Genomic DNA, 18,484 nt, shown 5'->3' on the forward strand with positions numbered 1-18,484 from the left:
CTATAGCCTCTTTAAGAGAATTTTGTTTTTAAGAACACACCTGTCAAGTAACTCCTGGAGCTTTTTGAAATCAAAGTCATTGAGGAATAGAGACAATAAACAGCATCAATTCATATATATATGCTACAATATAAATGATTACTGCTAGTATTATATATTATATACAAATACATGTTTTTGCATATTATATACACATAGATACATCATACAGATGTCATTTACTGTTTTTAAATTACATACATAATTCAGAGTTATGGAGGGATAATTTATGTAGAGTAAAATTTATCTTTTTTAGTGTGTAATCTTATGAATCTTAATAAATGCATAGTCATGTAACTGCCAATTAGAAAGATGCATTTGAGATTCACCCATATTACTATACCCAGCAGTCTGTTCCATTTTAGTGTTGAGTAGTATTCTGTGGTATGCATGTCCTAGAGCCTGTTTATCCATTCATCCATTGGAGGACATTTGGGTTGTTTCCAGTTGTAGTGATTAGGAGGAAATCCACCAAAAATATTCATGAGCTGAAGTTTATGTGAATGTAGTTTTGTTTTCTCTTGAGTAAATACCTAGGAGTGGGGATGCTGTTCTCCAAAGTGGCTGTATCATGTTTGTAGCCCCTCCAGCTGCAGTGATTGAGAGTTCTAGCTGTTCTTCATCTTTGTCAAGACTCAGCATTACCAGCAGTTACGTGTTTGCTTGTTTAATTGTAGCCATTTGAATTAGGTGGATAATGACACCAAGAGAGGAGTGAAGGAAGGGTACAGAAGAGGAGATGGAAGGTTGCGGGGGGTGGGTGGGATTGGAGGCTTATGGTGTATTTCCTTTAATCTCCCTTCCACTCCCTCTATCAGATCTCTCATGATGAAGGACAGAAAGATTTTAAAGAGAAGACTGGATAAATTTGGACGTCCTCCTGCTCCGTGGTCTTGTAGGTAGAGGAAGTGCCAGGAGGGTCTGGGAGAAATGTTTACATTCAGTACTCTTATTTTAGGAGCCTCTCATGTTTGGGAGTAAACTTCTGGCTCTGGAAAGTCAGAGAAGCAGAGTCGCCCCAAAGAGGAAATGCCTAAAGCTAAACTCAAGGCTCCCTTCTAGATTGTCTGTTGGAGTGGAGGCAGCATCAGGGAAGGTCCAGATGAGGATTGCAGATCTGAACAGAGCTCCCTCTGCTCTGGACCCTGGGGAAAGGGAGCATGATTGGGGGTGCAGGAAGGTGAAGGCTGGCCCCTTCCTACATAAGGAAGAGCACAGATCCACCTGTAAGAAATCTCTAAGATAACACATCAAATTATAAATATCCTTGCTGGGCATTCATGACAGTTGAAGACCAAATTGAAATTAGGGCACTTATAAACCTAATTATGATTAACAGAGAGAAATAAACTGTTCTGTGGGCTGAGTCATGTCATGTAGTCTAATGAAGTATCAGTATGCTGAGTCTTCAGTGCAGATGAAGCCTGCCTGACCTGCCATTCAATTCATTTTCAATGATGAATCAGCATGCATCCCGAGACCTTAATTAGAGATTACTTTGAGTCTCCGCCACTTTTAAAGGGAAGGCCTGAATGAGAGAATTAATTTTTGCTTAATTGTTCAAACTGTTTGATATTTAAATAAAACAAAAACGGTTTGAGCCACTGAAGTGGAGTCTTTGTAGAAAGAACACCTTGACCACAGATCCATGTAATTGGATTAAAATGAGACAACAATTATGAATAACTGGAGGGAAGATGCACTTGTGAAACTGTCCATATGCCTAATGTCAATGGCCCTGCAATGTCACAGAGTCCCATAGTTGCGCATCACCCCCGCCAAGTTGTACTGACGAGTTGAACTTTAGGTCAACAAAAAATAAACCTCTCTCTCCAGGTATTTTCCCACATCAAATTACGAGTTCAAATTAATCATGTATATGCAATTCAGATATAGATAATGACATGATACCACTCTTCCTAGACAAAACTTTTGGCACAGGGGAGAGAGTGAAGTGGATAAAAATAGAGAAGAGTTAAAATTTGCCTTCTGATATGATGAAAAAAGAGGTAGAATGGTTAAAAATGAAACAGAATACAGAAAGCAAAAAGTAAAATAATTTCCTAGAAGGTAACTCCTTCCATAGCTTAATGTTGAACGAAGTTTCTTAAGACTTCTGGATCTTAGATCTGGGAATCATTTGCCTTTGAGGACATCACAACACTGACGATTTTCCTAAGAATTTTTTTGCTTCAAGAACAAAAGCAAGGTTTGGAGTCTGTATTTGCCTTTTGTCACACAAACTAAAATGTCTTCATTGACAGAGTCATTCTATACTGAACAGGTACCACATCAATTCTAAGTAATGGAAAAAAGCATTTCCAAACCAAATCAGGATGTTTGGTCAGTCTATTTGTATAGTTTTATTTTTCCAGTCAGCGTATTTATTACCGAGACATACATCATCTCCACAGTGACGAAAAAGAGTGAGTACTCATTTCCCCTGTTTGGATTGAAGGAATCCATCTATATAAGGAAATAAGGAGTTTAAAAAGAGAGAAGGAAGGTATCTCCTTACCTGGATCCTTTTCAATTTGGACCACCAGTCTCGTGTTGGAATTATCCACGCGCCGTGTGCTAGAAGGGACCACAAAAGGGTAAAATTTCACAACTAGATCATTACAAAGGACAGAGAGTTGGTTTACAGAATTGGCTGTGTGGTGGGGAATGCAGGGGACATGGAACTCACCAATCAGGGTGATTGCTCCTATGTGACATGCTGCAGGAAGGAAGAGGGGTCTCACAATAACAAAGAGAGGGAAAAGTACAAGAAACATGGGGAGGGGAGAGATGATGACAACTCAGGATTGGGAGACACTTGCTTTCGAGCACTGGGAGCATTCTTATAGGCCTCTCTTCCGTTGAAGCACAAGAATGAAATCGGCTCTTACAAACTTAAAGAAGAGAGATTGTCTGTAGCCATGGCAACAAATGGCCATCAGAATCAGTTTTAAATCTCTCCAGTTATGACAACTCACCTCCGTTCAGAGCCTCAGTAAGCCAGCCGACCCATGTGGCCCCTTGCTTCTGCAAGCCAGCCAGTGAGGGACAGACTCACTCCAGACTTGTGAGGGGCGACTGATCAGACTGTCACCCAGGTAAGAAAGGAGACTGTCCCCAGGTAACTGTCTGTGCCAATGGTATCAACCCACTTCTGCCTCTAATACCTCAGCCGTCCTTGAACTTCACATGTCCCAGAAAGCCTTTATAAGTGCAACAGTCAGCTCTGCTCAGAGACACTGTGCCTGACCTGCTTCATCTTTTTATTTCAGATCTTCAGCGGTGGTCTCATCATCCTTTGAAGGATGAAATATGAGATTGACTTCAACCACATGACCTTGGATATTTAACTGTTCATGATGTACAAAGATGGCAATTTCATATGGTTAAACCGAAGACATTAAGAAAGGGCTTTCACTAGAAATATATCATTGAATACAGGCTTACATATAAGTTTGAAGAAACTGATTTTTAGCATGCCTGGTTCCTGACTTTGCTTTCTCTGGTCCAACCATGCTAGCCTTTTTCCACATCTTCAGTGTGCCCTGACCTCCTATTCCTGTCACCCTGCCTTCCCTGCCATCCTCTGCAACTCTTGCGTCCTCTACTTGGAGTCCTTACTACCCCCCCCGCCTTCCTGACAGACACCTCTAGTGCTTCAAGTCTGGCACCAGTATCGCTCTCAGGGAAGACTTCCTGACACCTGCTCTAGGTGAGACTCATGTCATATGCTCCTTCACACGTCATACCTCTCCTGTGGGGAACCTGTCATAGTTAATATTACTAACAATGATGACAGCTAATATTTCCATAACACTTCTCTTCATAAATACTTCACGTGAGTTAACTCATTATATTCTTACAGCTTCATAGGTAGGTATTATTATTACATAGATATTATTCATAGATAGGTATTATTATCACACCCATTCCCTCCAAGAAGGAACTTGAGACACAGTGAAATTAACTGCAGTGCCCAAGGCCACACATAAGTGTAGAGCCAGGATTTGAACCCAGTAGGCTGACTCTACCATGTCATATATTTCTTTGTGTGATTATTTGATTATATCCCCCTCTTACACCAGACCGTAAGTTGCCTGAAGACACACCTTTGCTCACAACTGGCATGAATAAATGAAGAGTCCAAAATAATGCTGTTTCTAACATTAATTTTTCTCTCATGACACCTGCTAAGAAGAAGGGAGACTAGCCGCCACTAACTTAGAGTTAAACATGATCGTTGACATCCTGAGTGTGATTTAATAAATGACAAGCACTTGTTAGTAGTAATGGTACTTAAAAAGAAACCTCAGAATGCAGAATTTTGTTGTGAACTTGTCTCTTGGGAATCAGAAAGATTAAAAAAATACTTAGATGGAGCTAAGAAAAAAAGTATTTTCTTTTTCTCATCTGTCTCAGATATTTGAGAACCATCTAGGTGAGATCCTGTTTGAGCTTTGTGGGACAGGTTCTGCAGATGGGTTGGAGAGAAGAAATATTCGGTTGCATCTCAAAAAGGCTGTTAACCCCATCACTCTGTTCTATTACTGCTTCAGTTTTTCTTCCAAATACCTTGGGTCAGCTTTGAAAGTAAAAGAGCCCAGGGTGGCGAAAAATACAGCAAACAACAAAATTCTTTCTAATGAAGGCCGAAATCCCATGTCAGCATAAGTCCCTAAATGGAATTTTAATTTAACCTGAAGACCTAGGACAAATGGAATTTCCAGCAGCAGAATAAACAATTTTTAAAGTGGGGCTGAGCCAAAGGAAAGTCATTTACCAAACTCCTTGGGGATTGAAAACACCTTCTAAAACTACGTTAACTGGAAAGCTATCTTTTCATAAGGCTATAGGACGCAGAGTGCTAAATTCGATCGGCAATAACTAAGCTAAGCTGCCTGTGTACCCCAGGGCCTCTGGCTCTCCACCAGACTCTCTAAGAAGGTGAACTGTCAGCCATACTGGGTAATTTGAGCTTTTCTCCAGTGCTTTCCTCCTGTACATTTGGTGCTTACCATTCAAAGGTGCTAATTAGCTCAGTAATTGGATTTCTGCCTTAACTGTCCAATTGCATAAACATCCATTCTGCTCAAAGAGAAAACGGGGGCTTGTATCTCACGCCTCAGTCTCAAGGCAGGTACAGAATGCTGGTACATGTTAGGTGTGCATCTCTCTGCACATACTCTTCCTTGCACCTGCCTGGCAAGTGCCTGTTCATTGCTAGGCAACATCGTCCTGAGGGCCATAGGCCAACAGCCTAGTCATAGGCCTTTCCAGATAGGCTGACTTACTCCAAAGCATCTTCCCTTATGTTAATATGGAATGCAAATAACCAAGCTCATTTCCTCCCTTCAAATTTTGCTTTCTCACCTCCTGATGTGTCTCCCTAACACAAGCACCTTCTCTCTTATAAGGTTTCACTGGAGGCACTTAAATACAGCAATTAATTATACTGCTTCATATTCCCATTTGTCAGCACACACAGACTATTTATGGGAGAATTATTCCTGTTTCTTTGATGGGGAAGTGTGACTGGCTGGAATGAGAAGTTTGAGGAGTGTCTGTTCATATAGCAAACCCAGAATGGAGTTATGGATGGACTGTAGTTCTATTCATGGGATAGGATGGCCTTAGAAAAGTCTAGACAAAAGATGGTAGCCAGAGCTGAAATAGAAGGACACTGTCACCTTTTAAATTGGATATATACACAAGGTTCCTTCGGGCTCGTTTCGCATCTTTAATTTTTGCTGCCACTGACAATTATACTAGTTCTCTCAAAGCCAGAGCTGCTCTTCTGGCTGCTGGGTCACCGTGTGCTTCAGATGACTTGGCAGGAGAGAAATTTCCTGAGGACACAGGGTTATACAGCTGGCATAGTGGGCTCTGCCTGAGGACAGACATTCAGGTAACCACCAACCTTGTTACCATCTGGGAGGACTGGTCTAGTTCTGGTTCCCAGTACCTTAGGGAGTAGCTGTTTGGGATCCCAAACTAAAGGTGGGGGGTCTTTGGGGTGCCTAGGTGGCACAGTCAGTTAAGCATCCAACTCTTGGTTTTGGCACAGGTCATGATCTCAGGGTCGTGAGATGGAGCCCTGTGGGGCTGCTTGGGATTCTTTCTCCTCCTGCCCCTCCCACTGGTGCGCGTGCACGCATGTGCTCTCCCTTTCTCTCTCTCTCTCAAATAAATAAATCTTTAAAAAAAAAAGTGGGGGGTCTTTATCAATGCAGCCACCTTTGATGGGCCTGGGTTTTGACTTCTAACTCCATCTGGAAGTAACAAAGCAGTTCGCCCTTTTTCCTGACAGAGTGGTGTCAGAGAAAGCCAGTTGAGACAAAAGGTTTAAGTAATATCCAGAGTCTCATAACATCATACCCAGAATGTCCAGATTTCAATAGAAAATTACTTGCCATAATGAGAAACAGGAAGATCTCAGAGTGAAAAAAGGCAATTAATAGATGTCAATTCTGAGATAAGAGAAATGAGAGAATTATTTGACAAAGATTTAGAATTGGTGTTCATAAAATTCTTCAATGAGCAATTAAGAATACTTTTGAAACAAAAGAAAAAATAGAATCTCAACCAAAAAAAAAATAGAAAGTCAGCAAGGAAATAGAAGATACAAGAAGAACCAAATAGAAATTTTCTAAGTAAAACTATACAATAGAGGGGCGCCTGGGTGGCTCAGTTGGTTAAGCGATTGCCTTTGGCTCAGGTCATGATCCTGGAGTCCTGGGATCGAGTCCCACATCGGGCTCCCGGCTCAGCGGGGAGCCTGCTTCTCCCTCTGACCCTATCCCCTCTCATGCTGTTTCTCTCTCTCGCTCTCTCTCTCAAATAAATAAAATCTTTAAAAAAAAAAACTATACAATAGAAATAAATACAAAATAATACAAAATATATGTGCAAAATAAAAAAGTCAATGGAAGGACAGTTGCAAAATGACAGAGACAGAGAAAAGAATCAGCGACCTGGAAGATAGAACAATAGATATATAATCTGAACAACTGAGAGAAAACAGACTGAAAAAGCATGACCAGTCTCAGAGACCTGTGGGATTATGACAAAAGATTTAACATTATAGTCATCAGAGTCCCATGAGAAGAGGAGAAATTGGAGATAAACTCAAGGAAGTTCACACCAAGACACATCACAGTCAAGCATATATGAAGATAGAACATAACCTGGAACATAAAACTATCTCAGCAAATTTTTAAGAACTGAAATAATACCAAGTGTATTTTCCAACCATAATGGACTCAAACTAGACATAAATAACTGAAAGATAACAAGAAAATATTTAAACAGTTGCAAACTAAACAACACAATTCTTTTTTTTTTTTAAGATTGATTTGTTTATTTGAGAGAGAGAGAGAGAGGACATGCACAACTGTGGGGTGGAAGAGCAGAGGGAGAGGGAAGGAGAATCCAAGCAGACTCCATGCTGAACATGGAGCCTGATGTGAGGCTCAATCCCACAACCCTGAGATCATGACCTGAGCTGAAACCAAGAGTCGGATGCCCAACTGACTGCATCATCCAGGCACCCCAAACAACACAATTCTAAATAACCCATGTGTCAATGATAAAGTTTCAATGGAAATGAAAATGAATTAAACTGAAAGAAAATGAAAACAGAACATATCAAACTTGGTGGGACACAGCTAAAACAGTAGTGAAAATTCACTAAGTACATCACATAACAGAAGAAGGAAAATCTCAAATTAATAATCTAATTTTCCACCTCAAGAATTTAGAAAAAGAAGAGCAAAATAAACCCAAAGAAACCATAAGGAAAAAAATAAGAAACAAAAATCAGTGAAACTGAAAACAAAAAATATTGAGAAAAACAAAGAACAAAGATGGTTCTTTGAAAATGTCAATTAAGTTGACAAATCTCTAGCAAGCCTGACCACACCCCCCCAAAAAAGATTGAGAGAGAGAGAACACAAGCTACCAATACGATATATTGCCAACCCTGTAGATATCAAAGGGATAACGGGAAACATTACAAACAACTTTGTATGTGTAAATTTTATAATGTAGATGAAATGGACCAATTCCTCAAAAAACATTAGTTGCTGCAACTCACCCATTAGGAAATAGAAAATTTAAATAGCCCTCTACCTATTAAGGAAATTTAATTGTTAATCTAAAAACTCCTCAAGAACAAATACTCAAGCACTGATGGTTTTACTGGAGAACTCTAACACATGTTTAAAAGAGAACAAACACCTGTTATACACATTCGCCTCCAGAAACTGCAAGAGGAAGAGACAATTCTCAATTTATTTTATGAAACTAGTATTACTCTGATACCAAAGCATGACAAAGAAGAATGAAAAAAACAATAAATCTACAGACCAATTCCAGGAATGTAAGTCTGGTTTAGTATACGAAAATCAGTCAATGTAATCCATCATACTCACAGGCTAAAGAAGAAAAAAAATCACATGATCATGTCAATTGGTGCAGAAAAAATAGTTGACCCATTCATGATTAAAAAAAAAAAAAAAACCTTTCAGAAAAATAGGAATAGAAAGGAACTTCTTCACTTGATAAAGATCATCTACTAAAGAGCTACAGCTAACATCATATTTAATGGTGAAAGACTGAATGCTTTCCCTGTATGACTGGGAACAATGCAAATATGTCCACTTTAATAACGCTTATTCAACACAGTGCTGGAAGTCCTAGCCAGTGCATTGAAACAAGAAAAGCAAATAAAAGGCACACAGTTTGGAAAGAAAGAAATAAAACAAAACACTACATATTTGCTGATGACATGATTATTGACATGGAAATTCCAAAGAATCCACAAAAACAACACAAAACAAAACAAAAACATAGAACTAGTAAGTGAGCTCAGTTAGGTTTCAGGGTACAAGATAAGTGTACAAAAATGAAATGTATTTCTATGTACTAACAATGGATACCAAAATTTTAAAAAATATATTTAAATCACTCAAAAAAAAGAGGAAATACGTAGGTTTTATTAAATCTAACAAAACATATATCAGGGCTTGTATGCTGAAGAATATAAAAATGCTGATGAAAGTAATAAAAGGAGCTCTAACCAAATGGAGAGATGTACCATATTCATGGATTGGAAGACTCAATATAGTAAAGATGCCAATGCTTTCCAAACTGATATAAAGGTTTAGCACGATTCCTGTCAAAATTCCCACAATATTTTTTGGTACATATTTAAGGAAGAACACCAATCAAACACAATCTTTTCCAAAAAATAGAAAAGGAGAGGATACTTCCCAATTCATTTTATGAGGGTAACAAAAGTAAGGACAGTACAAGAAAGAAAGAAAAGGAAGGAAGGAAGAAAGGAAGGAAAGAAGGAAGGAAGGAAGGAAGGTAGGAAGGAAGAAAGGAAGGGATGAAGGAAGGAAAGAAGGAAGGAAAAAAAGCGAGGCAGGGAGGGGAAAACTACAGAAAATTCTCCAAGAATTTAGATGCAAAGATATACATTTATAAATAGAAATTATTCTAAAATTTATATGGAAGGGCAGAAAAATATAAGCTAAAACAATTTTGAAAAAAAAAAAGAAAGTGTGAGTTTACTCAATTTCAAGGCTTATCATGTAACTTCAGTGATGAAGACTGTATAGGATTGGCGGAGGGAATTACACATAGATCAATGAAACAGAACAGAGAACCCAGAAAGAGACCCACACAAATATGCCCTACTTATTTTTTAAAAAAATATTGAGGTAAAATTTGCTTAACATAAAATACTTGGACATTTCAAAGCAACAACGTATTCGCTTTTAATACATTCATGAAGTTGTGTGACTGTCACCACTATCTAATTCTGGAATATTTTTATCACCCCCCAAAAAACCTTATACCCATTAAGCAGTCACTCGCTGTTCATCCCTTTCCCCAGCCCTTGACAACCACCAACCTGTTTTTTGTTTCTATGGATTTGCCTATTCCAAACATTTCATATATACAACATTTTGTGTCTGGTTTCTTTAGTTTTATATAATGTTTTCAAAGTTCATCTATGTTGTAGCATATATCAGTATTCCATTCTTTTTATGGCTAAATTATATTCCACTGTATGACATATGACATTTTGTCAATTCATCAGATAATGACATTTGGGTTGTTTTCAATTTTTGGCTAGTTTGAACAATGATTCTAGGAACATGAACTCCATGCACAAGTTTTTGTTTGAAAACCTTCTTTGAAATTTTCTTGGGCATATATCTCAGAGTGGAATTGTCTTTGCTTGATAGTGTTCTTCAACGTAAAAAGCTTTTAATTTCAATGGTCTAATTTTTCTTTCGTTGTTTGTGAGTTTGGTGTTTAAGAATTCATTGCAAATCCAAGAGTTTTACAGTTTTAGCTTTTTACACTCAAGTCTGAGTCATTTTGATTTAATTTTTGTATATGGTGTGATGTAAGGGTTCAACTGCATTCTTTTGCAAGTGGATATCCAGTTGTCCCAGCATCATTTGTTGAAAAGACTGTCCTTTCCCCCACTGAATGGTCTTGGCACTCTTGTGGAAAGTCAATTGACCACAGATGTATAAATTTATTCCTGGACTCTCGATTCTACTCTATTAATCTATATGTCCACCCTTGTACCTGTGACACATTGTTTTGTAGTAACACTGTAAATTTACAGTAAGTTTTGAAATTGGGAAGTGTGAGTCCTCCAACTTTTGTTTCTAAAAATTGTTCTGGCTATTCAGGGTCTCTTGAAATTTCAAAGGAATTTGAGGATCACTTGTCTTTTTAAACAAAAAAGGCAGTTGTAATTTTGACAGGAATTAATTGAATCTGTAGACCAATCTGAGGAATACCACCTTCTTAAGTTTTTAAACTGATGAACATGAGATGTCTTTCAATTTATTTGTCTTCTTTAATTTCTTTCAACGATGTTTCTAGTTTTTGGTGCTCACATTTTCCACTTCCAGCTCATCTAGGCTAATCTGTTCGTATACAGTAATTTATAGAATGCTCTTATAATCCTTTTATTTATGTAAGATTGGTAGTAATGTCCTCACTTTTATTTGTGATTATAGTAATTTGTCTTCTCTCATTTTTTCTTGGTCATTCTAGGTAAAGATTTGTCAATTTTGTTGATATTTTCAAAGAACCATCTTTTTATGTCATCTATTCTCCCTATTGTTTATCTATTCTCTATTTCATTTGTTCCCACTCTGATTTTTATCATTTCCTGCCGTCTGCTTGCTTTGGATTTACTTTGCTTTTCTTTTTCTAGTCACTTAAGGTGGAAGATTTGGTGATTGATTTGAGATTTTTCTTATTTTTTAATGTAAGTATTGACAGGTATGAATTTCCCTCTGAATTCTGCTTTTGCTACATTCCATAAATTTTGATATTATGTTTCCATTTTCCTCCATCACAAAATATTTTATTTTCTCTTGTCACTTCCTCTTTGACCCATTGGTTGTTTGAGACTGTTTCCTTTGACACATATTTGGGGATTTTCCAGGTTTCCTCCTGCTGTTGATTTATAATTTCATTCCATTGTGGTTGGAGAACATATGTTGTACAATTTCAATCCTTTTACATTTACTGAGGTTTGTTTTATGGTCTAGCATATGGTCTATCCTGGAGAAGGGTCCATGTGCACTAGACAAGAACGTCTTTTTAAAAACTTTCCCCTGCAAAATACTCTATTAAGAGGATAAAAAGCCATGGTACAGGGAGAAAATATTTTCAAGCCACATATCCCACAAAGTAGTAGTATCTAGAATACATAAAAACTCTCAAAACTCAACAGTAAAAAAAAAAAAAAAATCCAATTAGAAAACAAGCATAAGACTTGAACAAACAGTTCCTTGAAGAGATTATACCAATGGTAAATAAGCTCAGTAGAAGATGTTCAACACCATAAGTCATTAAGGAAATGTACATTAAAACCACTATGAGAGATTACTATACACCTATCAGAATGGCTAAAAGAAACAATAGTAAACATCTGCCAAAGATCTGGAGAAACTGGATCTCTCATAGGGGGGGGGGGGGGGGGGGGGGGAATGTAAAATGGTATACAGCTCCTCTGAAAAAAATTTGGCAGTTTCTTAAAACACTACCATATGACAATTGCATTCCTAGGCAATTATCCCAGAGAAGTGAAGACTTATGTTCACTCGAAATGTCCATAGAAGCTATATTCATAATAGCCCCAAACTGAAAACACCACAGATGTCCTTCAATGGGTGAGTTGTTAAAGACACTGTGGTATATCCATACACTCAGCTTTAGAAAGGGGTAAACTATTGACACATACAATGACCTGAATGAATGTCCACTGAATTATGGTGAGTGAAACAGCTAATCCGGGGCACCTGGGTGGCTCAGTCAGTTAAGCAGCTGGCTCTTGATTTAGGCTCAGGTCAGGATCTCAGGGTCTTGAGATCAAGCCCCACGTCAGGCTCCAAGCTCAGAGAGAAGTCTGCTTGAGATTCTTTCTTTCTCTCCCTCTGCCCCTCCCCACTCTCTCTCTCTTTCTATCTCTCCCTCTCTTTCTCTCATACTTCTCTCTCAAATAAATTAATTTAAAAAAAAAAGAAAACAGCTAATCCCACAAGGTTAAATACTGTATGATTCCAGTCATATAACATTCTTGAAATAACAAAATTACAGAGTTGGGGAATGGATTAGTAGTTGACAGGAATTAAGAAGGGGGTAGCAGCAAGAAGGACAAGTGTGAGCTTATGGGAGGGACAACAGGAGAGATCTTTGTGGCGGTAGAAAAGCTCTGTATCTTGACTATCGACATCAATATCCTGATTGTGATAGTTTTGCAAGCTGTTAGCATCTGTAAACTGGGTAAAGGATATATGGGGGATCCCTCTGTATTATTTCTCTCAACTGTACATGAATCTATAAAGAGCTAAAAAAAAGTTTAAATTAAAAAAATCTCCATAGCTAACAGCAGGCCTGAATTTAGTTACAATAATAATAATGCATTCATGTGCAATTTTCATTTCTGATCCAAACTCACTTACATTTCCAATTAAGATTGCTTCTCCCATTTCAGCCAGAAGAATCCAAGATTATCCAGCATTTCAAATACAGGATATGAAGTCCAACTATTCATTCACTGGAAGGTTGTAAATATTTAGGGGGTGAAAAGTGTTTCTTCTCTTTCTGCAAATGCAACTAATAAAAATAGTAATAAAAACATTCACGTTGCATGTGGTTGGGCAAAGAGTCAGCCAAAGGGAGACTTGAATAAATAGAGATGCAGAGGATTATAACAGATTCATAAAGATTAAATTACCAAAAAGGTGTTGGTTTTTCCCCAAGTTTAACATGCTTGATTTAAGGTTTTGACTTCCGGGTGCTATATCCTTCCAAAAGGCCTAATGTCAGTTAGAGTTGTGGGTGAAATTTCTCCTGGGAATGAAGACTCATGTAGTTTTGTTTTGTTTTGTTTTTTTATTCATTAGTGACCAGTGGAATGCACAGAATTTGGATTAAGATGAGCCCCCAACCCAGCAAAAAAGACACGGTCATCCTTGGCAACGAGCGAATCCCATTTGTGTACTGGTGCACGCAGCCCTGGTGATTTAACTCAGGTCCTCCCATTTGCATGGCTGCTTGTCTCAGGAGAGGTAGCAACTTGAGAAGACACACTCTCTGAACATGAAGCCATTAACACACGGTGCTGTTTTGTCACCGAGGGATGTGGCACTTAATAAAAGGCCACCAGCGTGTTTCCTGCTGTCATGGACTTTGCTTTTCCTTTGCCATTTTCTTTGCTTCCAGAGCATGACACTGTAGTCTGCTCACATTCCATCTTAAAACCCCACCACTAAAACTGCAAGTTTAAGTCAATAAAACCTGAGTTCTGTTTCTAACTTGGTTAATGACTTATTAAACTGTGTGAGGGGTGTAAAGGAGAGAATAGCTTAATTCTTCTGATCCCCAGTTTTCTCGGTGCATAAGATGGCAACTAAACATCGCGCTGGACTTTGGGTAGGAAATTAAAATACAGAGCTGCGTTGATGACCGCCAACTTATGCAAAACTAAACAAAGACTCCCTTTAACCTTGTAACGGGCCAGTCACCCCAGGGAACAATGAGAGACAATGAGTAAATAGAAAATGCTTTTGATATCCCTGCATCAGTACATTTGGGTATAGATTTTTCTGTAATGGGGGAAAAAGAATAGTAAAGTTTATCCTGAAAATGTTTTTCAAATTGATTTTTCAAATACCAAAATAGTTTGTGTCAAATCCTGGCTGCAGGAGCTCAAGGACAATAAGCAACAGATAACCAGTTCATTCATCGCTCCCTGTTGTCCTGCATTTGCCCCAGCCTTTCCCTAAACAAATTATTTTTTTAAATTTATTACTGAAGTATAGTTGACATACAATATTATATTGGTTTCAGGTGGACGACACAGTGATTCGACAATGCTATGCATTACATAATGCTCACCATGATTAAGTGTAGTCACTATATAGCATTATTACAATATTATTGACTTATTGACTATATTCCCTATGCTGTACTTTACATCCCTGCAACTTATTTATTTTATCACTTAAAGTTCATACCTCTCAATCCCCTTCACCTATTTCACCCATTCCTCCACCTCTTCCTTGGAAACCACCAGTTTGTTTTCTGTATTTATGAGACTATTTGTTTTCTTATTTGCTCATTTGTTTTGTTGTTTAGAGTCCACATATAAGTGAAATCGTATGATATTTCTCTCTTTCTGTCTGACTTATTTCCCTGAGCATAATACCCTCAAGGTCCATCCATGTTGTTGCAAGTGGCAAGATCTCATCCTTTTTTATGGCCAAGTAATATCCCATTTATATATATCTAAATATATATAAATAGAATATATAAATATATACCTATATTTATATCTATCTATCTATCTATCTACCTATCTATATATATTTTCTTTATCCATTCATCTATCAAAGGACACTTGGGTTGCTTCCATATCTTGGCTATTGTAAATAACACCGTAAACATAAGGGTGCACAAATCTTTTCAAAATAGTGCCAAAAACACCTTCTTTGACAATGCTAAGAAAACCTCCTCCCTGATGACTGTTCTTTATCCATGATAACTTTACATAGAAAGCTAGTGTTCTATCATTCTGGACTGCTCTTAAAAACTGCTTTTTAAAAACTTCATTTCCTACCCAATTTACTTTAAAACCGACTAAGAACTTCCTCTTCTTCTTCTTCCCCACACTTCAAAGTATACCTCTCTCCAAAGCCTTCACTGACACTAGGAAAATAAGCTCCAACTCTATAACCTCAAAAACAAATCCTTTCTTTAATGTAACATAGGAAGGCATCACAAATGGAAAAGGAATATAATATATTAAATTACCTTTTTTATCAGATAATAGATTTTTTTCTAATTCTTATGTATGTAATTATTTTTCCATCACTGGTCATTTTTCATCTAAAAAATCTTGAAGGGGAGAATCAATCTACTTAACTGTTTATGGAGAGAAGCAAACACAGCAATCCAGACACGAGAAGTATTATAAACCCTATGTATGGTGGTGATTATGGCAGCCTGTTCCCAAAGGGTAAGAAAAAAAAGAGTATGGCTTCCATGTTCACATTATGTACTAATTTCATTAATCAGTTGGTACCACTGTGTACCAAGAAGCAGCCACCATATGTGAAGCCTGGGCCAGGTCTCTTGGCTCTCAGTAAAGTAGGATTAAAGTCAGTCATGGAAATATGCTCAGGTAACAAGATTAAAGGAGCCCCACCTGATCACTGGAATGCTAAGGAATGAGTTTTCACCTAGAGCCTCAAATGCACACATTCCCCAGGACCCAAAGTGGCAGGGCCACAGCCGACTCCATCAGTCACGGGGAGAATGAGAACACACTGACCACCGCCAACAATATCCATTCTGAGCATTGGCCGATCACAGGAAAGACCTAAAGTGCTCAGGGTTCTTGGGTTCTTGGGGAGTGAACCTGCATTATACAGAGGCCTTGGATCTACACAATAAATCTCCTGCACTATTGTATATGTGATCCAATGCAATAAAAGAGTTTGCAGATTTAATGTGGATTTAAGAGCTATTTCCTGCCTTCCTTTGTTTGGAAGAAATCAGCCTGATCTCCAACACTTCCCTAAAAGCTGGGGAAGGACACACACACCCCCACCCTCACTTGCTGCAGTGAAAAGGGTTCCGCCCTCCTGCTGTTATTGACTTACACCCCCTGAAACCATCCATCAACCTGACTCAGTCACAAAGCCTCGCTCTTGCGTGACCTTGAAGTGTAGAGTCAGCAGCCCCAGACAGCCGGGAAGCAGGTGGGCATGTTGGGCTCCTTCCGGCAGGCACATGGTCAACTTCACTACTCTGCACTTTTCAAATTCTTTAACTGCTCAGCAAAATGTAACAGGACCCTGAGTAAAATTATGCACCACAGCATAATGAATAATAAGCTCAAACCAGTGCTATTTGAGAAATTCGCCGCACTGGAGTTCCTCAAAAGCGTCATCCTTCTGGAATATATTTGCATAATAGCTCATCGCCACACCTGAAGTGTCAAACCTTACCCCTGGGTATGTGTGTGAGAGCTTTCTCAACCGTCAGCAAAGCAGCAGGATGGGGCCAAGTTCATCATTAAGTTTCTCAGACATAACAGCATTCAGACACAGACCAGAGATTCCAGTTGAGAAAAATCTGAGGCAGAGAAGGTACATGGAAGAACTGGCCTCAGACACGGGGCATGTCGGCCATGGAACCAGAGAAGGCTCAAACTCTGTCCTGGAGGTACCACAGGGGACGCAGGGCACCTCTGGCTTCGGGCCTAGTTAGGACCACAGCATTATGGGAATAAAGGTCGGACCTTCATGCTGTCACTCCCCCAAAATAAAAGGTAGAGAGGAAAAGCAAGCCATCATTTGCTTTTATTAGGAACCTTTGGATTTCAAGTGATGGAAAACCCAACTGGAAATGACTTAAGCAAAATAAGGAACTCGCCGGCTCACACAGCCTGAAGCTCCATCAGGCCTAGCAGGACCCAGGGGTGAGGGTGTGTCATCAGGAATCACTCTCCGTGTCCCGTGGCCCTGCATTCCTCGGTGTTTGCTGAATCCTCAGACCGGTCTTGCTTTGTGGGGATGAGAAGGCTGCGAGCAGCATTTGGCCTGCGTCCCACACCACCACGGAGGCAAGGGGGAAAGAGAGGATCAGCCTTCCCTGCTCGACTCCCTGCCCCGAGGCCCCAGAACTCACTTGGGCCAGGCAGAATCAACAGATCTCTGGGACTCTGGTATGAATTCTGTCTTCTATTGCCTTGGCCCTTTGGCCATAGTGTCACTTGCTTGTCTGTTTCTTACCTGAGGCCTAAAGTCCAGAGAAACATTGTACGCAGAGCTAAGTTTCAGCAGAGGGAGGTGAAATCCCAGGCAGGCCCTGCACCGGCTGTAGGTTCTCAGTCAGCCCCAAGTCCTAGCCCTTTGGCTGAGCTTCACGGACACTGAACTCTTGAGCTCCTTTTGGCTTCTCAGTCTGCCTTGACACCTTCCTTTTATCATCGATGACTAAGAGTGTTCCTTGCTGGTATCTCCTTACTTCTGTTCCTTTTGGAAAGTTTGGGACTTGGTCCATATTCCTACCCTGGCTGCACCCATGAGTCCCAGCACCCACTGTTTTCCCAGACGTGGCCCTGCAGTGGCTGAGCTATGTTAACCCCAAAACACGTCTCTTTTATCAGTGATTCTTAAGCATTTTTAAATTACTTAAAATTCTCGAACTTTTATGTGCTCCCAGACAACCCTGCATTGTCCCTTCTGTGGAGGGAGATTCCCAAAGACCTACCGTTAGCTCCTAGGAAAAGTGAGGGGCTTTTTTTCATTCCTTTCACAGATGTTTGGAGTTACTGAACACCCTGGAAAATTAAGGGCAAGTGATGGCTTCCAAGAGGAATTTTTTGGATCAGCCATTTAAAAAGAAAATTGCATCACTCGGCATCAGGGAAATCCAAATCAAAACCTCAATGAGATACCACCTCACACCAGTCAGAATGGCTAAAATTAACAAGTCAGGAAATGACAGATGATGGCGGGGATGCGGAGAAAGGGGAACCCTCCTACACTGTTGGTGGGAATGCAAGCTGGTGCAGCCACTCTGGAAAACAGTATGGAGTTTCCTCAAAAAGTTGAAAATAGAGCTACCATATGATCCAGCAATTGCACTCCTGGGTATTTACCCCAAAGATATAAAAGTAGGGACCCGAAAGGGTACGTGCACCCCGATGTTTATAGCAGCCATGTCCACAATAGCCAAACTGTGGAAAGAGCCAAGATGTCCATCAACAGATGAATGGATAAAGAAGATGTGGTATATATATACAATGGAATATTATGCAGCCATCAAAAGGAATGAGATCTTGCCATTTGCAACGACGTGGATGGAACTGGAGGGTATTATGCTGAGCGAA

At 39.3% G+C, this 18,484-nt stretch overlaps 1 protein-coding gene across 3 annotated transcripts in view; it reads right to left on the reverse strand.

The window, feature by feature from the left end:
- The window catches only part of PCNX2 (pecanex 2), a 304,545-nt gene that overhangs the window by 56,636 nt on the left and 229,425 nt on the right, over positions 1-18,484 (reverse strand). For all 3 annotated transcript variants that reach the window (XM_032430306.1, XM_032430305.1, XM_032430304.1), the window contains one exon: positions 2,558-2,616. In XM_032430306.1, coding sequence (XP_032286197.1) covers positions 2,558-2,616 — 59 coding nt within the window. The remainder of the gene's footprint in view (positions 1-2,557; positions 2,617-18,484) is intronic.

This window comes from Phoca vitulina, unplaced genomic scaffold, assembly GCF_004348235.1.
Source record: "Phoca vitulina isolate PV1807 unplaced genomic scaffold, GSC_HSeal_1.0 scaffold43, whole genome shotgun sequence".
Lineage (NCBI taxonomy): Eukaryota > Metazoa > Chordata > Mammalia > Carnivora > Phocidae > Phoca > Phoca vitulina.